The sequence below is a fragment of the Pyrus communis genome, chromosome 16 (assembly GCF_041283825.1).
Source record: "Pyrus communis isolate YQ-2024b chromosome 16, ASM4128382v1, whole genome shotgun sequence".
Lineage (NCBI taxonomy): Eukaryota > Viridiplantae > Streptophyta > Magnoliopsida > Rosales > Rosaceae > Pyrus > Pyrus communis.
The window spans coordinates 16,552,527-16,579,144 of record NC_142580.1 but is presented as its reverse complement, the minus strand read 5'-3'; the positions used below and the strand labels follow the sequence as shown (position 1 = coordinate 16,579,144).

Sequence of the window (26,618 nt, the reverse complement as noted above, 5' to 3'; positions counted from 1 at the left end):
AAGCCCAGCCGTGATGCTTGCTCCCTCGTCTGCAAGCGCTAGCTCGCCCTCGGGCGCCTCAGCAGCACCGCCCTCTGCATCGGCACCACCAGCGGCCCGGACCTCATCGTCGGCCTCCTCGCCGCCAATTCTGCAATGCTTGAAATCTGCAATTCTTGGGTTAATGCTGATTCCACCCATTTTGTGTGTTTGCTTTTGCTCATTTGAAGATCAAAGAGTCAAGTGCTTGCTGTTCGTTTTATCCGAGTCATAATTGCCTGAACATGTAAGAATTTTAATGCTTGAAGTCTGCAATTCTTCGTTTGAATACTTAATTGGAAATTATTGGTACATTCCTAAATAGGTTTCTTTTGGGGTAATGTCTTGCAGTCTTGCTTTCATTAAAGGTGTAATTTTTTTTCGTAAGCATTCGAATAATGTTATTCCTACATTTTTAAGATTACAGAGACAGAAAGAAAATGGCTAACAGAGAATAAATGTGTGAGAGCCTGGAGAGTGAGCCGAGAGGAAGTAGAGAGAAGAAGGCTAAAAAGAAAGAGTGGTTGGACACTTTTATCCCTACATTTAACTGAGGTTTAACAGAAGTTAATTAAGGGTGTAAAATGTAATTAATCCAGAACTAAAGGGTGTATTCAATTGAGAATTTAAGAGATTTTAATAGATTTATAAATCCATGGATTTTTATGGAGTTTAATTAATTTATAGAGATTTCATATAAAATTTTGATTCAATTCTCTCAAAATCTCATGAGAATAGATAAAATTTGTAGATGCTTAAAATACACTACGAAATCTCTCAAATTCTTTCAAATTTCTCAACTCTATCAAATCTTAAAAATCAATTTCTAATTGGATACACCTAGAATGTTATAAATTTCTTTAAAATCCTAATTGAATACACCTAGACTTCTAATGATTTGAATAAACTATCTTAAAATTTTAATTAAATACACCTTAAATTTCAGAAAAATACTTGAAATCTTGATTGAATGCCTATAAATTCATTAAAATAATTAAAAGTCCTCAAAATTTCAGTTGAATACATCCCCTAAAATTAGGTGTAATTGTGAATTTGAAAGGGACAAAAAAAAGGGAGGAAAATAAAGAAAGAAGACACAGAAGAGGGTATTAGGTAGGCAGAGAGAATCGAATCAAAACCTCATTGTCATCAGATCGTCCATCCGCCACTCTCACAGTACCCAGCAATGCATAACTCCACCCATTCCCCATCGCCACCGCCACCAACACCAACACCAACACCGTCTCCATTTCTCTCCTCCACACCCACCGCCGCCGCCCCCGCCGCCGCAACCGCCGCCGCCACCGCCCCCATTCTCTCAATCAAAGACCCCAAAGCCCTCCTCTCAATCATCCTAGTCTCTTCCCTTTTCGCCCTCCTCCTCTTCCTCTCCTCCTCCTCATCATCATTATCCTCCTCCGCCGCCCCCATCCATTCTCGACCCGACCCATTTCTCTTCCCCAACCAGCAAGCCCACCGCATCATTTACCACGACAACAACTCCTCAGATCCCATGCCCCCCTCCATCGCCTACCTCTTGTCTGGGTCAAAAGGCGACTTGGGTCGGATCCTGAGGCTCCTCTACGCCGCTTACCACCCCAGGAACCAGTACCTCCTCCACCTCGACCGGTCCGCTTCCGATTCCGAGCGGGAAAAGTTGGCTCTGAGAGTCCAATCACTGCCCATTTTCAGAGCTGCCCAGAATGTCCATGTCATTGGTAAGGCTGATTTTGTGTACCCAACTGGGTCTTCTGCTATCTCTTTTACCCTCCATGGCGCCTCGATACTTCTGCGTCTGTCGCCAAATTGGGATTGGTTTATCAGCCTCAGTGTTCGTGATTACCCACTAATCACACAGGATGGTACGACGCTTTCAATCCTTGGCATTTTAATTAACATTTCTGATTTTTGTTTTTAAAATTTTTATTTTTTGTATGATTTTTTATATGGGGTTTTCTTGGTCCTGTAGATCTTCTTCACATTATGTCGTTCTTGCCTAAAGATCTCAACTTTGTGAACCATTCAAGTTACATCGGCTGGAGAGAGTACAATCATTTGCCGTTTCTAGTTTATTGATTTCGAGTTCTATGTTATTGTTACTCTTAACTTTTTTGGTGGATGCTGTAAGTGAAATGTAAGGTTTCTATTTGTTTTTTGCTACAGGTCTAGGAGATTGAGACCGATAATTGTTGATCCGGGGCTTTATCTTTCGGAGAAAACTGACATGTTCTATGCTACACAGAAAAGGGTGTTGCCTAACGCTTACCGGTTGTTCTCTGGTACATTTTTTTTATACTTTTTGTTGACTAATTTTTGCTTAAATTCTTTCCGGTATTTCATTTATCAGAGCGGAAATTGTAAGGTTAAAGGCGTGATTGCCTGTAAGTTAGTTTGAGCTATAATTGCATGCAGTGTGCGTTGTCTAGGACCCGAACAAATTTCAATGGTCTATCTAGGTTAGCCTTGCAAAAAGTTGACTAAAATTTATTCATCTACTGCACTTCCATTAGTAAGTGTTATAATTTTAAAGTGGTGGGAGCTTGTAGAATTGTATGATTAGGCTAGATCAACAGTGGCTAGATCAGCAGTCCCACTGCTGGGTTCTCATGTATCCTTATGTAGTTAAACAAGGATTACCATGTCAGTTAATGTTGGTTGACTTAATAACTAATAGTTTTAGAACAATAACAATGTCGTTTTTTTGGAGGATGGGGCTCTTCAAGTGGTTATTGGATTGAAGCAATCATTCCCTTGAGCCTAAAGGGTTCATCGGTTCTGCTTGCATTTCTAGAGATGAAGACAAAGCCAAAAGGAAACAGCCTTCCGGTTTGTTTTATCACTGTCATTGGTGTCAAGAATGTTGAGGGAATACGTTGTGGACCTATGGTTTTGGTGGTTTAGGAGAAAAACAAATCTTGGTAATAAAAGAACCAAATTCTGGAACATCAATCTAGTGGTCAATCCTTTGGTTTGGAGGTGGAGGACCTAAAGATGAATAGAGAGGACCTCGTATGCTGTATATGAAACCCTGCAATTTCCACTCCAACAAAGTGGGTTTGAGTTCCCAAACAACTTTGTGTTTTAACTTTGAGTTCAGAACTGATTACTGGTTACCGACAAACATAGTGTTGGTTTGCCATCCATAGCATCAACTGCAGAAATGTACAAGGAAGAATCCAGTTGTGCCCTTTAGTTATCAAACATTGAGTTAGTGATTCTCTTTTCCTTCCCCATTGAATGCTATACTACTCGTCTCCAATCAGAGACACCAGGTCTCTTATCTCTTTCTCACACACACCTCTCTACATTTATTTGTGTAAAAAAAAAAAAAAAAAAAAAAGCAAGTTTGCAACATAGAAAGAGCTATGCATGAATCCTGATGATGTAATATGCAAGATTCATAAATTTACTTTCGAGTTTTGACACAAAACGATGGTCTTTATAAGTTAATATCATCTTTATACCTGGGTTAAACTTGGATAGATTCAAGAGTAATTGACTATACTGCAATGAATACAGTTTCCATTTATTTTGGGACTGAGACCATGGAACAACTGATATGTACCAGTTACTACTCGCGCGATGCCTTTAAGGTATCCCGAAAGCACAATACTTGGGAGATACACTGTAATGATAATTCATTCGTAACTGTTTGATTACCACTGTCGTGTAAAACTTAAGTATTTTATCTCTTTCTGTATTAGATGGGGATCATTTTGGAAACTGAGTAGTAGCACTTTATGATAGGAGTAATAGCACTGTATTATAGGGCAAATAATAAATTGTCAACATAACTCGTTTGATAATTTTTTCTGCAGGTTCTTCTTTTACGATTCTGAGTCGCAATTTCATTGAATTTTGTGTTGTCGGTATTGATAACCTGCCAAGAACTTTGTTGATGTACTTCTCAAACACGCCTTCTGCTCTTTCGAATTACTTCCCTACCATTCTTTGCAACTCCCAGCAGTTCAATAAGACTATCATAAACCATAACTTAGTATATGCTAATTCTGAGACACCCCCTAGAGAGAAGCCCCAGCCAATCAGTTCCGCTGATTATGATGCTATGATTCAGCATGGAGCTGCCTTTGCCACTGGACTCCGGGTAGATGATCCGATTCTTGACCGGGTGGATAGAGAAATTTTAAAACGCAGGCGAGGAAAAGTTGTTCCTGGCGGCTGGTGTTTAGGTGGGTTTGCAAACGACACATGTTCAGTCTGGGGGGATGCTGATATTTTGAGGCCTAGTCCGCAAGCAAGAAGACTTGAGCAACTTCTAGTCGGATTGCTCTCAAATGGCACATTCCTGTCTCATCAATGTATATACGAGTGACCTGGGGCATCAGTCCCACGACGGATCGAGAGAAACGGATAACATAAGTTGCCCGCCCCTTGAGCATTTGGAAATTTTGGAAGAAGAGTAACTGCTACGGGCTGATTCTTTTAGCGGCGCTAGGCTCAGTTAAATCGTGATTATTGTAAAATGTATTACAAATCATTGTGCTATGAGTTATGTCCCTGTTGTACAAGTGGCGTTTGCCTCCATTCTCTCAAAGTAAAGTAGTTTGTGTTTCTTTTTAACTCTCAAGATTACGTTCTTTGCTGGAAGTCAATTGCTTCTTGGAAAAGCACATGGAATTGCTTCTTGAAGGAGTCTCTGTCACTAAACACAACTACAAGACATTAACAACATCCAGAACACCGCTAACATTGCGAGTAAAGAGTGTTTAAGACCGTTAATTTTGTCATTCAATTTCTAATGATGGCGTTCATAGGAATTGGAGGAACATTATACTTATAGAACAAAGAATCCAGAGCAGCCACTGAGGAGATGCCGAACATCTAGCCACTGACCTCTGCCAAACTTCTAAACATTTCACTACGAAACCTTTTGGATACGAATTAAGTTACCTGCAAGGATATAAGCCATGCGAATACTCCACTAACACATCCGCAGCTCTTATATATCCCTCCAATCACTATTCCACGCCCGTCTCATGTGCATCGATGTTTTCTCTTTATGCACTGATGTCTCTCTCTCTCTCTCTCGCTTGCGAGAATTTTCAGAAAACTCCGAAAAATGTGGCTACTGCAAAAACTAGAAACAACGCACCTCCCATGTAGCCAACCTGATTGAAAGATACGGTGAGTTTGCAGCCTTTTAACACAGCATCAAACGACAAAGTTTTCAATCTTATTAACATCACGGAGAGTTGTGGATCTTACCAATTTTTCGGAAATGTAGTTGGCAAGAAATGCCCCTCCTAGAACAGCAATAGATGTTGCAAGTACATGTCCAGCAATGGCTCCACTTGCCACGCCCCATGGAGACTGTATTTAAGAAGTGTTAGAGGAAACTATCACCAAGATTAGTAGACCATGGAAGAAAGATTTTCATGCGACTGAAATTGAACAAGGTTTCACCTGCGCAGCACCGAGAGCGATCGTGGCGAGCATTGAGCGATCTCCCCATTCCTAGAAGCAAAAACAATGTAGTCAGGTTTGAAATCTGTTCTGATGACACAGTGGCAATAATAAGCTTCATCCCTTTTATTGCAAATGAAGGCACTGACATTCGCATTGATATGCGGTTGATGGTAAAAAAAACACGACAATGTAGGAGAACAAAGATTTCCATGATGTCTGGCATTTCTGGGAAAATTGGTAGCTAAGCAGACATTAGATATGCATGTAAAGATGTTGCTGCAAATAAGTGAAATATGCTTACGGCAACGAATACAAGGGTGAACGATTTCCAGACAATTTCAAGTGGATTAGTGAGCCGCTTTGACACCTGAGAAAGGTCAAAACAATAAGGTGCATAAGAACAGAATCGTCTAAAATGGATCTGGAAAAATATACGACAGCACAGAGTCTACCTTCTCTTTCACAAGCTCCTCGGCCTCGGTATATTCACCGAGCTCAGGGCTGCTCTTATCACCACTCTTCACATCCCTTGATGGAAGGTCCCATGCATCTTTTATTGATTTGAGACCGAAGAATAGTAGAAGAGTTACTGCTGCATATTCTCCAATTGGCAAGGCTGTTGACATGACCACAAAACAACAAAAACATGAGGAGATTTGAGATAAAATGTGGTTATAGATAATTTCATCAGGCCATTGCAGAATGTATCTCAAAATTCATCGAGATTTAAGCACCGGTATTGACATGCGCGAAAAACAGCCAACTATGGGAGGAGTTTGTAATGGAAATTTACAAGTAACTATCTCATATCATACAGTAACATCCAATCATATACAACTCCAACTCCATATACTTGCATTACTACTCATTAATGAATTTACAAACGAAACACTACGTCGAAAGAGGTGAGAAGTTTATCTCAAAATTCAAATTCTTCAAACAAAACTTATAGGCACCCATGACGGTTTGACAATGGCTTTGATGCACCGTATTCAGAAATTAGGTTTCTCTGATTTGGCGGTTTTCTGGTAGAATTTAGGATGGGAAATAGGATTGATAGAGATCAAACGAATATTTCAACCTGTTCCTGAACATGCAATAAATTATGAAAATATGTCCTGGACGAAAAATACTAAGAATTACAACTTACTTGTCTGGAATTGAGCAGGGACCGAGTTAAATATTCGCCCAATAATGACAGACAGGACTGTCATAAGTGAAAGAGCACCAGTTGACCCCAACAGAACCTGTTCAATTTAAGCAAGCAACCCTAGTATATTCTTCAATTAAAACTGAAGATAAATATAGCACGTGCAATATAACCAACACCATTTAACTAAGTTGTTCCCACAATGGTGCTTCGATTGTTTTGTATTAAGGGCGGGTGAAGATGATAGACAGAGATTCAATTAAACAATGGAACTCGAAACTCATGTCCAAGATATCAACAGGTGATTACAAATCACAAAATGAACAGAATCTTGCGATAAGTTTTCAAGATTTTTTTAATCTCCTAACAGTCTATAGTAAAAATTGTAAAAAGTAAAAAATCACATTGTCCAAGTTCCAACCAATTCTCTAACACAACATTCCTCCCACGAACGTTTTGGAAATCCAGGAATTAGGAACTTCAGTTGATAATTAGGAACCTATTATGATATGCCAAACATAATTTAGTGTTTTAGTTACGTTATGTCCTTCTCTTTAGTAAATTAGGGGAAGAATAATCAGAAAATGATAGATCTTCTGTTGGATGAGAGACCATTTTCCCCATATAGAAAGTGAAGGTTTATCCATATATTAGTATAATTTTATCAGTTACTAGGCGTAAAAATTCATCAAAGCAAAATATACATGCATGTATCCATGTCTGTAAATAGAGGCAAAATATGTAACGAAAGAACAAATCAAACTTAATAGATAAAAAGTAAAACTTTAGAGAAAGAAAAAGTCATACCAGTACTTTATCATATTGCATGGCTAGGAGTGCAGCAATGAAGAATGTCTGGTCAATAGACAGAGTATAACTTTAGGTCCAGTTTCGTCTAGTAGCATACATATGATTTGAAAAAATTACGGAGAGTTTCATGTCTTGAAAACTAGCTTTATGACATTGATTTCAGGTTCTACAGTTTAATTGTATAACCCATCATAGTATATCTAATCGTAGTTAACACAATACAAAGTTATTGACAATCAACTAGTTAAAATTTAAAGAGACTTCCTCAAAATAACAAAATAGAAACTATTATTTTCTTAACCCCATTACCCAAGTCAACTGGAAATTTCCAGCTCAGTAGGTTTAGTTACATGGATCTTTTGCCCCGTGGCACATTACTAAGGGTCGCCATTCTGCTCTACTTAGTAACTTATCTTGGAAACGCAGACGCTTATTTACATGTAAAATACACGGCATCCTTGCCACTTTTTGACATAAATATGGAGAGAAAACAGAAGCAGAGGGGAAAAAATTAGTTACCTTGTCACCAATTTCAGAAACAAATATTAAAGAAAATGCAGCTGTAAAGCCTGATTTTGCAATTGCTGCTAAAAGTGCTGAAGGTCCTCCTTTCACAAAGGCAATCAGAGCAAAAACTAAGGCGCACCCTAGTAGCACAAGACCCACAGAGAGAGGATAAGGGATTTGAACTGGATGCTTCTCACTGCCAAATCATGAAATATTAGTATCGTTCAGGTGACGGTAGCAGTTTAACATCCAATAATTCAAAGTAATCTAATACATGGACTATAACTCACATTTCAAATGAACTGTCACTGGGTGCATCACTGGGAAATATTTTCTTGTTCTTGTTTTCCTCACTGTCTTCATAGCCTCCAGATCCGATACTAACATTAGATGCTTGGACTCGTACGTTTCTGCCAGCACACCTTGATATCACTCTACATCTCACTATAAATATGTTAGCCAGCGTATTGCTTAGAACATGCTATAAACACGCAAAAGATAAAAATCACCACCTCGGAAAGTAGACAGTGTGATGTATTCAAGCAAAACAACAATGTATTCCTTAAACCATTTCAAACCCGTCATAATTTGTTACTGGGTAGGCTGTAGGTACCCCAAACAACTGTTGCCATGAAAATGCAGCTTGCAAATAACCATTGGGAATGAGTCACATATTTTTATTTATCCTAACAGAAGCAGTTCATGTCCTCAGTCCACTACCACAGTACCAGTGTACCACCACTACCAAAGTAACCGCCTCCCTGCACCGAACTCTCACACTCAAACAATACTGAAAACGGATAAACTTACTATGATTCTCCCAACCCAGGATCAATTCACAAGGTCAACAACCCACCCAGGTAGCCATTGAATCTTGCAGTTGCCTATAACTTATCAAAACCATGATACCCCAACTTCGAACCAACACAACTAGCAGTTAGCCAAATTCTATGCAAAGCAATGTAAATTCGAAAAACCAATTAACCAATATGCATTAACTTTAGCTTCAATTACAGTGAGAGTAAAGATTAAAACTTGAAAAATTGACGTAGTTATAGCAAGAGAGCAACAAAAAGAAAGATAGGAACTTACACGATGGTTTTCTGGAAGGAGTGCGACAGCTTGGAAGAGCGTCCGTAAAAGCTGACAAGGGAAGCTTCTTGCTTGGATTGAATGGCAATGGTGTATGAAGAATCCCCAGTCCTTGCATTCTTTCTTCTTTTGCTGTAAGACTTCGTTATTACAGTTTTTTCATCTCCTTTCCTTCTCTGCAAGTGCAGATTAAACCCAAAAGAAAGACTGGTTTTTTATAAGTTGAGTTTTGGGATTTGGTAGGATTGAGCTGGGGAACCGTTACCCAGTTGAGCAAGTTATCGTTTCGGAGTTTCCAAAATGTTCCAACTGCAGTTCTGAGGGTGGGGATTTTGTAGCCTGCCACGTGTCTGTTGTGGGAGAGATAAAATGGAAGGGATGCAACTTTGTAATGTGAATTCCACGCGACGGCAGAGGAGGATTCTCTTCTTTCTTATTCTCATCCTCTTTCCTTCTTTTCTTTCACATATTATTTTTTGTTTTATTGTCTCTATCAAAAAATCAATATATAGGATGTTTATTAAGGGTACAGTAATATAGTTAATAAAGTTGTTAGAATTTCTCTTATAAAAACAGTGTGTGTAATATTCATTTAGTTAGTTAATACAAATCTTATTTCCCTCTCTAAATCCCCTCTCTAAAATCTTTGTGTTCATCTTTCTTCTTGATTTTCTTTTCAATTCCTAAACATTTCAATGTAGTTAACATGGTATCAGAGCCACTAGTCTTACGCCATGGATTCTGGTGGTTCCGTTTTCATTAGATTTCATCGTTTTCTAGTTTGATTTTCTATTCAGTTTTTCAATAGAAATTCTGTCAAGTTATTCGGTGTTTCCTCGATTGTCCTATAATTTTTTGGTTGATTTTCGTCAGGGCTATGAACAGAGATTGTCGATGATATCTAGATCATCAAAATATGCGTTGCCAAAATTGTTTCTTCAAATTTTCATCGAGTTCTTGATACAAGGAAGGAAGATGGGATGTCAAGCAATTTTTTGGATCCAGTGGAATCCTTTCATCTCAATCGGCGACTGCTACTACCATTAGGTTCCAAGAAGAGCATTGTCTTTGCAGATTTCTCCACTAATCTCGAAGAAGTTGTATTTGTCCTTCGAATGCTACAGTGCCACCCCAACACCCTCTGGTGCCCAATTTTCTCTCAACAACGTCAAGATCACATCAGGGTTCTTCATCTTTTGTGCGTAATCTGTAATTTCAGAGATGAATTGTTTTTGGGTCTTTCATCTATCTTGTTCAGGGTTTCATAATCAAGTTGTGAATTGGATGCAATTTTCAAGTGCATTCTTGCACGTTTATGTATTTGTCGAAATGCCCAGCTCAAAAATCTCATATGAAGGTTAAGTTTTTCAGTAAGGTGATATATTTGGAATTTGGCTATGATTTCATTCTGAATTCTTGGTTCAATTTCACTTTCTTGAGAATCGTCCATGTGCTTGGTTCATTCTGTATTCTGCAAAATATGGAATTGTTCTTTTTGGTTAATTTTTGAAGTAGTGTACTCTAAAATTTTCCATTTTGCTTGGGCAGTGAAAGTTGTGGCACGAAGCCATTAGTAATTGAAATCTGTGTGCTTTCTCTGTCGCTTCTTCCGATTTTCTGGATTCATGATTGGGTTAGTGATGCCATGTGATCTGCACACCGTTGGGTAAGGGGTTCTTGCATATCACCTGTTCGATCTTATGCGTCAATGAAATTTAAAGTTAGAACAATGTAACTACAGATCTTGGATGCCTAGTGTTCAAGGTTTTACTCACCTTTCTCAGTCATTCTTTTATTAATGAAGATTGGTGGATGAGTCACATTCTCTAGGTACATAGTGGTAGACGTGGAGTTCATTGCTGGCTTTGTGATGGGAAAACAAGAAGGCTCACAAATGAAGACAGTCAGAAATAAGGTTTCTTTTCCCGGTCTTGCTTTCCATATGTTCCTTGCGAGATCTTATACTGGAGTTCTTACAGAGTTCTTTCCAAAATTGCTTTTGAGTCTAAAGATATTTTCAATTGAGGAGAGGTATAAAAAGATCTGAGATATGATTCCCAATCCTGATCAATCTATTACTTCTAAGCTTCTTGGAAGGTGTAAGAGAGAGATAAACCTTTGGTTCAAAAGAAGACATTAATGTTGTTAGATGGGAGCAGCTACAAACTATGTTGCAATCTGGAAAACTTAAGCTGCAAGGACTGCATAGATGCATTGAAGAGATTGTGTTCTCTTTTATCTACCCTAGGCTTGACATGGAGGTTTTGAAACACATGAACCATTTGTTAAAGGCACATTTCTGTGTACACCTAAAAACAGGTCGTGTTTGTGTTCCAATTGATCCAAATCATTATGAGGACTTCTATCCTACTGCAGTACTAACCCTTTCCACTCTCTTAGAACAACTCAACATTGGCGGTTTGAAAGCAGAAGGTGATAATGAATGGGACAGAACGTCATTCTGGAAATGAATCAGGTTTTTCAGATCGTCGTTTCTTGCCTCAGCCTATAATTTCGTAGTCTAACCAACTCAGTTGTTAGCATGAATCTACAGTAAGTCCGGTTATACGATGAAGTTTGAAGAAGTTGTAAACGGTAAATCCCACGAAGGGTAATTCCGTGATGTGAATAGGTAAATCCCATGAAGGGTAGAAGAAGTTGTAAACGGTAAATCCCATGAAGGGTAATTTCGTGATGTGAATAAGTAAAACCCATGAAAGGTAGAAGAAGTTGTTAATGGTAGATCCCACGAAGGGTAATCCTGTGTTTGAGTAGGTAAATCCCATGAAGGGTAATCCTACATAGATGTTGATTTTCAGTTGTTGAAATTGTGAAGGCCAATGCCATTGTTAAGAGTAGTTGGTTTTTTGGTAAAATCCACAGAAGGCGATCCCTTGGTACTATAGTTAAGGCCAATGCCACACTATAGTTTGTTAATTTTCTATTTTAAAGGCCGATGCCAATGTTAAATGAAGTTGTTGACGATAAATCCCATATAGGGTAATCCCGCAAAAAATTGTTATAACTGGCATGAGGGTGTGTTACAACTTTATAAGAGGCTATTCTTTGATTAAAGCTCTTGCACAAGGTAGAGGAGTATTAAACTTTTGGATGTGCTTCCTATTGAGCTTGCAGATTCAGTTTGTTGTAGTGAGTCAGTGAATATATTTGGGGCAGATTGATGTTCAATGCTGCTCTGCAGCTTGTATCTGTCATAAAAGGTTCGTGTTGATATAACACTTGTGTCTTCGCTCTGCAGCTATAATAAACTCTTTATTTAGAAAAGGTTCGAGAGAATTTTCATATTTGCAGAATCAAGGTTGCAGTTGGTTCAAGCTGTTCTGTTTTTCTAGTTTCATAGCAGTGATTACAGATGTTCTTCCAATGTCAAACTAGGTTTCCCTAGTTGAGATTGAGGGGGAGTATTAAGGGTACAAGTGTAATACAGTTAGAAATACAGTTAGTAATATAGTTAGTAAGGTTGTTAGGATTTCTCTTATAAAAACAGTGTGTAATTTTCATTTAGTAAATTAATACAAATCTTATTTCCCTCTCTAAATTCTCTCTCTAAAATCTCTGTGTTCATCTTTCTTCTTGATTTTCTCTTCAATTCCCAAACATTTCAATGTAGTTAACAATGTTGACGTGGCTACACCGTAACCGTTCAAATAGGAGGAGAGGGAAAGGGAGAGAATCCTTCTCCCATGACTATAGATTGGCTGGAGTTTGTAGGGCCCCAGGCTATTACAAAAGGTCAAGGGTTTGTTTTGTTATGGAAGGGATCCTCTCCGAATTGCTTCCTCCTAATGCACCAAATCAAGGGATATGTGCCGTTAAAATTTGATCCAACAGTTGAAGTTAATATAACTTTTAAAGTGAGCCCTTGTTTGTAGCTGTTGGACCAAATTTCAACAGAACAGATTTCCTGATTTGGTGGATTAGAAGGAATGGATCCTCTTTGGATCCTTTTCCTTTCGTTATCCCTAATTCGGCTAAACCACCTAATGGGTAACTTAAGAGTATCTCCAATGAGGGCTTTATCCACCACGAGACTACCACATTTCAAGCCATAGTGAGAAATTTCATCCCCAATGAGCTGGAAAATGGGCGAGATCAACCACTTGGGTTAGCAACTTCCTTTATTGAGTGTCATAAAATTGGGCTACATCTAGCCCCAAAAACAATGGATCCCATAAGAAAAAGTAACAACTCATGTAAGCAAAATTCTATCATTGTCACTCCACTTGCAAATACATTTATACTCTCCTTTAATTTTTTTTAATTCTTTTTTGGCTAATTAATGATTGTTTTAAATTCCAAAAAACTAAAATTTCAAATTGATTTAATGTTCATGGGCATTAGTGGGTGAAACTTTCAAATAAATTTTTTAAAAATTGTATGATACTAATTTACCAATTGGTGCTAGTTAAAGTGTTGTATAGTACATGAAAATCAAATTATTTTATAAGGCGAATGGGGGGGGGGGGTGGTTTGTATCATTCAATGGACAGAATTTGAACTGTTTTAGATTGAAAGGTTCTGTTTGGGCCCAAAATAATATTATTGGGCCGAGCTTAGGTTTATGTTCGGCCCAAAGTTTTTAAATGTATTATGGGCTGTCTAGTGGTCCTAAGCCGCTCAGTTGGGGCGATCGAGTCCTATTGCAAGAATGAGTGGTTTGGATAAGAGTAGATGGGTCGAAGTCCTAGTACAATAAGGGGTCCTAATGCAATGAGGATTATTGGTCGGAAATGAATACGGCCTGAAAAAAGGGGTGAGTTCAAAGTCATAATAGAAGTAGGATTGGTCGAGATAAGGTTGGATCATAATAAGAAGTCCTAATTTGAATATGGTTTTAACTCGATCGTAAGGAGAATTGGTTGCTATAAATAGAGAGCAGAGTGCATCATTCAAGCCCCCTTCAATTCAACACACAAATTGCCCTTCGCAAACCTCTCATACATTTTGAGATTTTTTATTTTATTTTTCCGCCAACACACCTTCAGTTTGGATAAACAGCACTGTGAAGGCAACCGACGAACATCTTCGGTTTGGATAAACAGCACTGTTGCCGTAGAATCAGCCGACCGAGGAGCACCTTCAGTTTGGATAAACAGCACTGCGTCGCGGCCGACTGGTTACCTATCCAAGTCTCAGTCGAGAAAGGTTTTCGAATCCTTGTTGGCAGAGGTCATCGTATTAGCCTTCCCGGTGAAGTAAGGTGTTACAAGTTATTACATTCGGCGCATTGAACGCCGAGTCATTTTATGATTGGATACTCACAAGTGAGTTTCAGAGTTCGACATTCTAACGGCCGAACCACATTTACCATCAAGACATACATCTCTTTTGACTACCTATATCTGTATAATTTGGAGCCAGTTCGACGTGCTTATACTCTTACGAATATAATCACCGTAACCGAACCCGGCGTCGACGATTCGTGAACTTCGTAGAACTAGCAACCTTGCCTTCAGGCTCAAGAACCCAAAGGCCGAGACATGTTCCTTCCTCGGTTGCAGTTACAAGATCAAGAAATCAATAGCGCGCTTAACGCAACATCAACAAATTTTACTCCTCGGTTGAGCTCGGCCGATGAGTTGGCATACCCCGCATCAATCGAAGGACGTAGTTAGCTCATTAGTTACTCGGCCTGCACGCCACGTAGGCTTGGTAGTTTTTAGGGTTAACATTTTGGCACGCCCAGTGGGACCTAGTGCTAAACCTTCGGAGTTCATAATCATTAAGACATGGTCAGTAAAAAAGAAAACAGTCATGGGAAAGTTAACGACCGACCTGCCGGTTCAGGGCCTCGGACAAGATTTATCACAGGCACAAAATCCTTTCATTACTGTGACACCTGAGGCTGCAAGTAGGACACACCGAGAAAATGAAGTTTGTCTCGGCGGCCAGCCTCACAACGTAGAAATTCCCAACAAAATCGCATGCATTTTAATCGAATGAATAGTGGAAGACTGTGACGAAGATGGTGGGGAAGGTTCTGATCCCCCGACTAGGTCGTTTCTTCGAAGACAACTTGATGAGCAATCTCGGCAGGTCGAATAGTCGGTCGTCCAAAAAATGAACAATTTTTGCTCGAAGTGATACGAAGAAATGGTGATACACACACTAGATTGCTTGAACTATTGGTCAGTAAAGCTTTCGAAGATGGACACATAGGTTAACCTTTACATCTTCCATTTAAGAGTATTCCACTGCAAGCCGAGACAGGATCCGCTCGACTCCAACGGATTGACTTGGAAGGGGAGGATCAAGTAGTAGGTCGGACGGACCTGACCAGGGGGTGGAAACAACATCTTTCAATATGACTGAGGTCCAAAGGATGATTGATTCGGCCTTAAAAAAAGGGCTGAAGTTCCCAAAATTCATCTATCCCTACCCGGCTTATGTGGAGAAGTTTAAATATCCTAAAGGCTTCAAAATCCTAGATTTCAGCCTTTTCGCTGGAGAATCGTCATTGTCTTTGTTAGAACATGCAGCTTGGTTCACTGCGCAATGTGTAGACGTTAACAGTGACTTCCATAAACTGTGACTATTCAACTTCTCACTAACAGGTTTGGCATTCGCTTGGTACATCAACCTCCCACCTAACTCCGTCCAGAGTTGGGAGAAACTAGTCGAAAAATTCCATGAACAATTCTATCGACCGGGGATGGAAATGTAAGTTTCATCATTAACTAGGATGGCTCAAGCATCAGACGAGTCACCAATGGAATACTTAACAAGGTTTAAGTCGGCCAGAAATTGGTGTCGAGTACCTCTCCCTGAAGTTGAATTCGTCAGAATCGGTCTAAACAACCTGGATGTGGAATACAAAAATAAATTCCTGGGGGCAAATATTCGAGATATATATGAACTGGCCTAGCACGTTGAGCAGTATGATTATTTGCTCCGAGAAGAAAAGATCTCAAAATCCCCATCCTGGGAAACGATATACAAGAATCCTACGGTTAGTTACGTATTGGCCGAAAGCGAGGATTACCAATACGCCAATGTAGACGCGGCTGAAATAGTAATAGATAAACCATACGTTTACAAGGCATTAGCTCAAAATAATTCCAAGGATGCCAAAACCCGCTCGGCCTCTGAAGAGACAATTAAAACATCAAAAGTCTACACTTTTGATATCACCAAGGCCGATGCAATTTTAGACCAGTTATTGTTGGCAAAGATCATAAAACTTCAGCCAGGACATAACATTCCTAAGGCCGAAGAGTTGAAAGGAAAAACGTATTGCAAGTACCATAATTCGAACAAGCATACCACCAACAATTGCATCGTGTTCCGTGATGCCATTCAAAGCTGGATTGATGATAGGAGTATATTTATGCTACTTAGCTATGTTGTTTCCTTGCATTTAGTGAGCTAATTACTACTTATTATAGTGTTTTAAGCTATTTTCGTGTGTTTGTAGGTCCTAATGACAAAGTAGGCAAGAAAGTGCATTTTGGAGCCATTTGGAGCAGTTTTGGGCATGGAATGGATAGCTTGCATATGGAGCAAGGTGGATGGACGAATTTGAAGTTAAAAGAGGCTAGGAACATGCTACAAATCTGGACAAACAAGTTCAAGACAATGAAGATAAGGAAAGAGCAAGAAACATGGAACATTATCCAAACAACCTTATCTTATCCAAACCTTATCCAACCTTATCTTATCTTATCCTATCTTAATCTTTTCCTACCTTAATTCCAGCTGCAAAGAGGACTCATTTTCACATTAAATCACCTAAATATCAGGTTCTAGAAGCCCTATTTTCGTGCCCTAAGTTTATGCCACATGTAATCCTTCTAGAAGTTCTAGAATCTGCCACAAGGACCATTCATTGTCCTCCTTGGAATCTGATTGAAAGTGACCTTGTTCTTTGGTGATTTGGAGTCCTAATTCCTCTCATTTTAGCCCAATTTCATGCCTTCCCTTCACCCTATAAATATATGATGCCGCACCCATCATTCACCACCACCCTTTACCACAATTGCACACCACACCATCCACCACACCTGGAGCTGTGCTTGTTATTCAAAATGTTGGATTGTTGGAGCGTTTCTAGGTGTATTCTATTCTTTGTTTTCAATGTTTAAATTTAATTATCTTTGTTTTGCAAACATGAGGAACTAAATTCGTTTTAGTTAGAGGTGAATTCAAAGCCATGAACATATATGTGATATGAATTGATTTCATCCAATTATTGTTTCATAAATTGTGAATGCAATTTGCTTAACTGCTTGATTGATAACTTATTCTTGTATGTTGATTAAGGAGGCCTACTTAGTTTGCAAGCATGAATTTGATGCTAGAATATAAGGGAGTTTCACATAATAGTTATTCACTTATATTCACAAGTAGTGGAAGTCACTAGTCATGATTGTGTTAAGTGAATCCTTGGCAGGAGTCTCATGCGTTTCATAGTGATGAATGCCTTGTCAAAGCTTATGATTTTCATAGAACTTAATGACTTTTGATATGTATCTCTATCATGCGTTTCATATAGGGAACTTGAGAAAGATAATTTGGTTGTAATGCGTATTCATTCAATTCAATGAAATAAGGAAAATCTGATGGTTGGTTGAACGATGCCATTAACTTGGGGCATCGACATTCATGGTTTAAAAGAATAATAACTGGAAATCGATTTGTATGCATGTGTCATGTGTGGATATGAACCCTCTAGCTAGCCATTCACCCATATTTTACCCAGTTTCGTCCAAGTTGTTTAGAGTCTTTACAAACTGCTTGTTTTTACCTTAATTTCGTCCAAAATCCAATCCCCCTTTACTTTGTTGTGTCAAATTAGTTAGAATCTGTCCAAACTTGTGTTTTTAAGTGTTTTGAGTCAAGTTCAAAGTAATTTTCGTCCAAATCATCCTTTAGTGTCTAGTTTGAGTCTATTTGATTATTTTGTGCTATTTTGAGTCTTTTTAGTTTGTTTTGAGTCATAGAAGTCTAGTTAAGTGTTTTTAAATTTAGTTTTGTGTTTTTAAGTCAGTTTAGAGTAGATTAGCATCTCTTCTAATCCCCTTCCTAAAACGATCCATACTTTCATATACTATAATCATAGGGTTTTAATTTTCCCTCGACGACAATTAGCATGGTGGATGCTCATCTGCCTAAAAACAAAGGGAAAGAGATGGCCGAGTTCATCCTAGTACAGCATGTCCTTAAGCAGAACTCTCAGCCATGACTCAAGATTGATTTATTTTCAAATGAATTGCCCACGAAGTTTTCGGGACCAGCCATAGTCGAATCTATGTCAAGCTCCAGTACCGAAGAGGCTAATAGATCGATGGTTTTGTGCAGCCGTTGTAAAACGCGTGTCATCCTGACCAAACCTAATAAATGTAAAATATAACAATTACATAAACTTACATGGAGCTGCTCAATGGTCTCATCGCCGAGTATTTCGTAGGGAATTGTTATTGGCAATCCAAAAATCTCATTTTGCACTCCAAACTTTCTATAATTAGAAAGAAAAATACACTTGTAAGAAGTGTAGAATAAAATTTTTGGAGTGCTAATAATAGTTCCCATTTCATATCCACAACATTTAGCGATGAGATGCTCTTCAGAACATCATTCAACGAAGTCCTTGATGAAGTCATGCATGGCTTGCATCGGGTGACATCCAATAAAAAGTAGCAGCATGCATGAGAACTTCTGCATATAAAACAAAGGTATTTGTATAGTCTCACGTAGTTTACTGTCAAATAGCACATAATAAGCCCAATATGAACCAGTATGCACATAAGGACATAAGTTTTGCTAGTAGTTTATCGTGACTTTAAATTAAAACAATAGTCATAGAAGCAAAACCTTGCAGGTTTATATCAGAACATTTTATAGGGCACGAAGTTTACAGACCAACTTTTAGGGCACGGAGATAGGAACGTCGTCTCTTATCTTTATAAACCGTGAAGAGTCTACCATTTCAGTATACCTTCTCTTGAATTCATTTACTCCATCAAATCCCTAGTTGCTTCCCTTCCTAGCTATACCATGGAGTACTACTGCAAGTGCATGTGTTTTGCCTTGATATTCATGTTGGGAGCCTTGTCTTCTCACGCCACTTCTCTCACTCTTCAAGATGCATCAATGTATGGGAAATACGAGCAATGGATGGCTCGTTATGGACGTGTATATACCGACATTAACGAGAAGGAAAATCGTTTCAATATATTCAAAGCAAATGTGGATTTTATAGAATCTTCCAACAACGATGCAAATAAACCATACAAATTGAAAGTCAATCAATTTGCAGACCTTACAAATGAAGAATTCAAAACATCTAGAAATAGATTCATGGGGCATGAATGTTCCACAAAGACGACTTCTTTCAAATATGAAAATGTTACAGCACCAGCTACTGTAGATTGGAGAAAGAAAGGAGCTGTAACACCCATCAAGGACCAAGGCCAATGTGGTAATCAATTTTATTTGGAAACAAATTTGGAACTTGATCAGATAGTTTCTTATGTTCTAACTAGGATTGAATTGCAAATTAAAACTCTATGTCTGTATCTAACCATTATTTAATTCATCCATAAAAAACAACAAAATATTTAATTTCAATGAAATACTTGCAGGATGTTGCTGGGCTTTTTCAGCTGTGGCAACTATGGAAGGGATTACTAAGCTTACAACTGGTAAATTGATATCTTTGTCTGAGCAGGAGCTAGTCGATTGTGACACAAGCGGTGTGGACCAAGGTTGTGAGGGTGGTCTAATGGATGATGCATTTCAGTTCATCACTCAAAACCATAGGCTTAGTACCGAAACTAATTACCCTTACATGGGTGTTGATGGTTCTTGCAACACCAAGAAGGAGGCCAGTCATGCAGCCACGATAATTGGCCACGAAGATGTGCCTGCAAACAGTGAAGCTGACCTTTTGAAGGCTGTTGCTAATCAACCAATTTCTGTTGCCATTGATGCTGGTGGTTCCGACTTTCAATTCTATTCAAGTGGTGTCTTTACAGGAACTTGTGGAACAAGTCTTGATCACGGGGTTACCGCAGTTGGTTTTGGAGTAAGTGCTGATGGGACCAAGTATTGGTTGGTGAAGAACTCATGGGGCGCAGAATGGGGTGAAGAAGGGTACATAAGAATGCAAAGAGATGTTGAGGCAAAGGAAGGTCTTTGTGGCATTGCTATGGAAGCCTCGTACCCCACTGCATAATATGATTACCATCAAAATCCATACCTACAATGTATAATATTAATACCTCCAAGGTATATATGTCATGATATGTACACGATCAACTTGTACGTTTAGTACAATATGCCTTATATATGTATCTAAACTACCAAGTGTTATAAATTAATTATCAAATGAACAACTTATCCCAATCCTTTTCGTTAAAGAAGAAGATAATGGATATGCAAAATAACCCAACTAATACAAAGCCCAAACAAACACACTAAAAGCCCTGGTATAACATTTTTATACCATATTTCAAGTAAAGAGTTTTGCTAACTTGCACTTTTTTTTTTCTCCAAACAATTAACATATTTAACCTTTTACACATGAACAAAAAAAATGTGAAAGGACCCTTAAATAAGGAATGAGGTATTTTGTTCGAATCCTTGGAACTTTGTCCAAATTCCCACCCCAGTGAAGATTACAGGATCCAAAATGAAGTCCATGGCCGCCCTCTTTGACATCTTGAAGAAGGAAGAAATAAGTGCTGATGTTTGGCATTTTGCTTAGGGAACTTTGGCCACGGGTCTGCAGTCCCTAATTTGGTTTCTCTTATATGCCTCATTTCTTATTTCTTTGACAGGTGTCCAACCATTTAAACCTAACCTTAACCCCGTTAACTTTTAATAAAATTAAGAAACTAAAACTAAAAATAAAGAAGCTCGCAGCCACCGCTTTCCCACCCACCCCGGATCCCGACAGTCTCTAGCCCTAGCAACCCAGAAAGTCACCCACGCCAGCCAACCCCATTCCAGGAGCGGCTACCCCAACTCTTGTCGCCAAAGCCTCCTCCATCTACACTTAAGAATAAAAAAACAAAGAAGTAGCAGATGCTGTCCACGCAACCAGATAAACCTCATCAGTCGCCAGTAACCCGATTCTGGACACTCCTACTCGTTGCCGCCAAAGCCTCCCCTTGGATCCTCCCTCTATCTCTCTTTCTCTCTTGGCCCAAGATTGAAATAATTATCTTCCCATTCAATATCCACAGTCAAATCAAACTTCTGTCAGATTAATTTCTGGGTAGAATCTATTGCTAATTTTCTTAGGAATAATGTCACTGATTAGGGATATAATCTGGGCTTTGGTTGAAAATCCCAATAGAACATATCTTCTGTAAAAGTTCTAACAAATCCTGAAAATAATGAAAGAAATTTGGGGATGATTTGATGGTTATGTTGGAACTTAATTGGATTTTACTAATTATAATTAAGGTTAATTATCCATATCAGACATTAGAGTTCAGTTAGAAGTTAATGACTTGGTTAATTGAATCTCCTATAATGTAGGACCAGAGAAAACACCTCAGGCTTCAACTTCATGGCAACTGTCCACGGCCGCAACAACACCTCCAAAGGAACTCGGTGCCGGCCAATGCCAGAAGGTGTTCGAGAGACTCGGCCATCAGGTACGAACAAATGGTCCAACCTCAGCCAGACGGCGTCTTGACTTTGACGCGCTGTTTTATAATGAGGACTATTACTCGCGTAACGCCAACAGTTTGAGTTCATCAGTGAGTCAAAAAACCTTCAAGCCACCTAACCCATGCGACCAACATTGGTATAGTTACAATTCTCCTACTAGCATGTATACGGCGTTATCCAAATCTCAAAAACATCGCCACCAGCGGATAGACTGCATGGCTCGACGACAAGAAGCACAAGCTAATTCGACTACTAGATGGCAGCCAAAAGAGGCAGTAGGAAGTGGCGATAGAAGAAATAATGCTTTTCAATTGATATATTATTTCATCTCAATCAAGGGTATATATACAATCATATACAATCCTATAAGAATAAGGGAAAGAATAATTACATCCTAAAAATAGGAAACCAAATATGGTAGGAATCCCACAATTGTAGGAATCCTAATACAAGTCAACACTCCCCCTCAAGTTGGTGCATAAATATTGCATATGCCCAACTTGTCTAGAAACCTCGAGAACTTGTCACTTGAAATCGCCTTAGTGAGAATATTTGCTACTTGGTCTTCCGTTCCTATAGGAGGAACCTCAATTACTTTGCTATCTAGCTTCTCTTTAATAAAGAACCTGTCAACCTCTACATGCTTGGTTCGATCATGTTGCACTGGATTATGAGCAATATCACGAGCAGCTTTATTATCACATAATAACTTCATTGGCTGACCATGTTTGACCCCCAAATCTTGTACCAGAAACTGAATCCACAAGATTTCACAAATACCAAGTGCCATGCATCGAAATTCAGCTTCTGCGCTTGACCTTGATACGACATTCTGCTTCTTGCTTCTCCACGTTTCTAGATTTCCCCCAACAAATGTGAAATACCCGGATGTTGAGCGCCTATCATCCGTTGATCCTGCCCAGTCAGCATCCGTATAGCACTCAATTCTGAAATGCCCATTTTTTCGAAACAAAATTCGTTTACCAGGGCTTCCTTTCAAGTAGCTCAGTATTCTCATAACTGCACTCATGTGTTGTTCTCCTAGATTGTGCATATATTGGCTAATTACACTTAAGGCATGAGCAAGATCCGCCCTAGTGTGAGCCAAGTACATCAACCTTCCTACTAACCTTTGGTACCTCCCTTTATCAACCGGTACTTGGTTCTGATCAATACCCAACTTCATTCCTTCAACCAACGGAGTAGACACTGGTTTGCATGCCGCCGTACCTGTTTCTTCCAACAGGTCAAGAACATACTTCCTTTGTGATAGAAATATCCTAGACTTGCATCTCAATACTTCAATCCCAAGGAAATATTTTAAAGAACCAAGATCTTTCATTTCGAATTTTGTGGACAAATAATTTTTTAAAGCTGCTTGCTCAACGTGATCGTTATCGGTAACCACCATATCATCAACATATACGATGAGAGCTGTAACCTTTCCGTTCTGACGTTTTAGGAATAACGTATGATCCCAATTACTTTGCTTATAACCGAATGCTCTCATGGACTTGGTAAATCTACCAAACCAGGCTCTCGGAGATTGCTTTAACCCATACAATGATTTCCTAAGCCTACATACCTTCTATTTCTGTGTGTCCGGATCATTACACCCTGGTGCAAGATCCATGTAAATCTCCTCAGTTAGATCTCCATGGAGGAACGTATTTTTTACATCGAACTGTTACAAAGGCCAATCTAGGTTTGTTGCTAAGGACAATAGAACATGAATTGTATTGATCTTTGCCACTGGTGCGAACGTATCAGTGTAGTCAATGCCATATTTCTGTGTATACCCTTTTGCCACCAATCTTGCTTTAAAGCGATCTATTGTTCCATCTGCTTTGTATTTTACTGTATAGACCCATTTGCATCCCACAGTTTTCTTTCCAGCTGGCAAGTCAGTTATTTCCCAGGTAGCACTCTTCTTCAATGATCTCAATTCCTCGCTCATTGTATCTTTCCAGCAGGAATCTGCTAAAGCCTCATGCACACTGTTAAGAATAAATACAGTAGATAATTGATTTACAAATGACTTATTTGATTCTGACAGGTAACAGGTAGACACATAATTATTTAATGGATATCTCACTCTTGAATCCGAATTTAGCTCACTCACAGAATACTTGTGTTTACACTTAGGATCTACCTCATAAGTAGGTTCGGGAATACCTCGATTAATAGGCTCTGGAAGACGATGGATTGGAGGTGCACCCGGTGTAGAAGAGGATTGGTTATGAGAATTAACAGAATATGGGTTCATATTTGGACTTGATATAGCGTCAGGAGGAAAAACTCGGGACAATTGTTGCGGTTGCTGCTCGGTTCCATTACAAATAGTGGGCCGCTACTCATTTTCAAATCCAAACTCCATAGGACTCGCGGGTTGGTCTTCCTGCCGATTTGGTTGTTGCCGCTCAGTGGACATATCACCAAAAAACGTGGGCTGTTGTTCTGCTTCATCTGCCGTGGACTCCATAGTGGACTGATTATCAACACACATATGCTGCTGCTTTTCTCCAGACGCCGTGGAGTGCAATGGCTGCTCTTCATGCAGTTCGATTCTAGCACTAGGAGAGTAATCAAAGGTCAAAACTTCATTATTATCTCGGGTCAGCAGGTTACTCGACCTGCTAACTACATCAACCGAATGATGTAGTTAGCTTATTAGTTACTCGACCTGCGCGCCATGCAGGCATGGTAGTTTTTAGGGTCAACAGGTTCATAAAAAATAAAAAAATATTAAGATAACAAGTCCAAAAATCCTCTTAGGAAAAGTTAACACAAAAGAAAATTATCACATAATCAAATTACTACATAAATAAATATATATAGCCCCATATACAACCCGAAAGAAATAGCCCCTCATTGGGAGAGATTCTTTTATAAAGCCCTAAAGATTCTTCGGAGCTCTAAAATTGGCTATATCCACCACTTATTCAGCCCCATATAGAGCCTCTTACTGAGGATGCTCTAATGGATGGTGCTAACCCATTATATTTAGGGCTAGCCCTGAAATTTTGGGGGCCCTGTGCAAGACTCCAAGGAAGGCCCTTAAAAAGTATAGAATTTTGGTTGATATGTTTCTTTTACCACCAGACTGTAGTACTGAATGGCAACACAACTCGTGCTTTTAAATACCAAAAAACAAAATAAAATGAAACATAAAATAAATTAAAATAAAACACAAAAAAATAAATAAATAAAACACAACTCATGCTTTTAAAATACCCAAAAAATAAAATAAAACACAAAATAAATGCCACTGGGCATATTTGTAGAACAGTGGCCAAAATGGTCTCTGAGATTCTCATTTTGGTCCCTAAGGTTTAAATCAATAGAACTGATCCCTAAGTTTATCCACCGTCAATCATTTTGATATTTTCATGAAAATCTTCATTAAATAAGGAAAAAGTGACAAAATGCCCTTAATCTTTGTCAAAATTTTAGCTCATTGTTTATTAAATTAATAATATTTTTGTCATTTTAATCCTTATTTAATAGAGATTTTTACGGAATGAATAATATGATTGACGGTTGACAAACTCAAGAACAATTTCTATCAATTTCAAATTTCAAGTACCAAAGTGAGTTGTGACAATCTTAGAGACAATTTTAACTAAAAAGCCTTTATAAAACCAAAATATCCAACAAAATCATCAAATTATGCACTAGAGAAAAATAGTTCTTTTTTTTCTTTAGATCCAAAAATTAGAAATGAGGATTGTCAGAATAAGTTGACACAACTTGATTTGTTTTAACAAAGGAGAGTGATATCTACACACTTCTTTTTTACTTTTAACACGTCTTCTTAATTTTCTGTCGACGGATCGAATGAAGGATCAAAGGATAAAAATTAATAAGGGGTGTGTGAATATCACATCCCTTAACAAAAAATCATTTACTCTTTACCGAAACGTTGAATTTTTAGTGTTATTTCGTGTTTTGGTGGTGTGTAATATTTGTCACTCAGTACTACGGTCTGGTGGTATTCATTTTCAGCTAGAAGTGAGATGTCTTATGTTCGAATATCGTGAATCACAAATTCGATACCAAATTAAGCTGTCAATTATGCATTTGTGTGACTTAGCCAAATTTTCTCTCCATGTAAAAATATTAATGTACTAAAAAAAAAAAATTACCACATCCACAGCATGTGCTTTGTGAAAGGAGTCAATCACAAATCTCTTTCATCAAGAGGATTAGCTGGCAAGGCTAAAATTCAAATAAAAAAATAGAAAAGAAAAGAACTGTATTTCCACGTGCTGCATGTTGATTGGACAAGATACGTGTCCTTTAAATGGGAGTGCGACTTCGTTGCAGTCATCCATTCTAGGCAATATTTTGGCGGCCCAACCTCGACCCCTCTCTTTCCTTTCGTGTAAATAAAGTTTTGTCCCCATATTACCCCTTGTGCCCTTCCCACCACTACTTGTAGTTTATATTTTAGTAGATACCGTGGATCCTCAAATCACATTCGTTCATCGTATATTGTACAGTTAGAAACATGGTCGACCTAGGCCCAGTGTAGGCAGGGGGATCGTCCGGGGCTAAAAAAAATTGGGGGCACCAAAATTATTAAGGTGGTATATTTATATATGTTTTTATAAGAGTATATATTTCTAAAATTTGGTTTAGTGACAAAGAAATTTAACTAGAACTAGTGGTTTTGTTGTTTAAAATTAATGATGAGGTCTTAGGTTCAAAACACCATGTGTGCTTATTAATATTCTAATTTTTACAAATTTCTTTTCATAATAGTATAAATTTATAAAATTTAGCTAAATGATCAAGAAGTTTAATTAGAAGCAATGATTTTTTTTGTCTAAAAATAACGAGAGGTCCTAAGTTCGAAATGCTATGTGCATGTTTATTTTTTTCAATTTTTACAAATTTTTGTTTGGTTGTTAATTTATTCAAGAAGTTTAATTAGTAGCTATGGGGGTTTTATTTTTAAACATCCGTTCCAATT

At 38.5% G+C, this 26,618-nt stretch overlaps 3 protein-coding genes and 1 pseudogene across 3 annotated transcripts; 3 read left to right on the top strand and 1 right to left on the bottom strand.

The window, feature by feature from the left end:
- The first annotated feature begins 533 nt into the window (after window positions 1-533).
- Window positions 534-4,599, top strand: LOC137732159 (beta-glucuronosyltransferase GlcAT14A). Its single transcript, XM_068471459.2, has 4 exons — window positions 534-1,880; window positions 1,988-2,063; window positions 2,182-2,297; window positions 3,837-4,599. The coding sequence occupies exons 1-4, from the start codon at window positions 1,205-1,207 to the stop codon at window positions 4,349-4,351; spliced, it is 1,383 nt and encodes a 460-aa protein (XP_068327560.2). The 5' UTR covers window positions 534-1,204; the 3' UTR covers window positions 4,352-4,599.
- A 143-nt stretch (window positions 4,600-4,742) lies between these two features.
- Window positions 4,743-9,361, bottom strand: LOC137732160 (protein PAM71-homolog, chloroplastic). The gene is made up of 10 exons (XM_068471460.2): window positions 9,005-9,361; window positions 8,203-8,356; window positions 7,925-8,108; window positions 7,403-7,450; window positions 6,596-6,692; window positions 5,898-6,061; window positions 5,747-5,812; window positions 5,443-5,493; window positions 5,245-5,349; window positions 4,743-5,147 (listed from the first exon to the last, which is right to left on the bottom strand). Exons 1-10 carry the CDS (start codon window positions 9,120-9,122, stop codon window positions 5,082-5,084), a joined length of 1,053 nt encoding a protein of 350 aa, XP_068327561.2. The 5' UTR covers window positions 9,123-9,361; the 3' UTR covers window positions 4,743-5,081.
- A 972-nt stretch (window positions 9,362-10,333) lies between these two features.
- LOC137732780 (uncharacterized) lies at window positions 10,334-11,660 on the top strand (annotated as a pseudogene).
- Window positions 11,661-19,018: 7,358 nt separating this feature from the next.
- LOC148690054 (senescence-specific cysteine protease SAG39-like) lies at window positions 19,019-20,198 on the top strand. The gene is made up of 2 exons (XM_088687974.1): window positions 19,019-19,442; window positions 19,606-20,198. The coding sequence occupies exons 1-2, from the start codon at window positions 19,019-19,021 to the stop codon at window positions 20,196-20,198; spliced, it is 1,017 nt and encodes a 338-aa protein (XP_088544100.1).
- The last annotated feature ends 6,420 nt before the right edge of the window (window positions 20,199-26,618 follow it).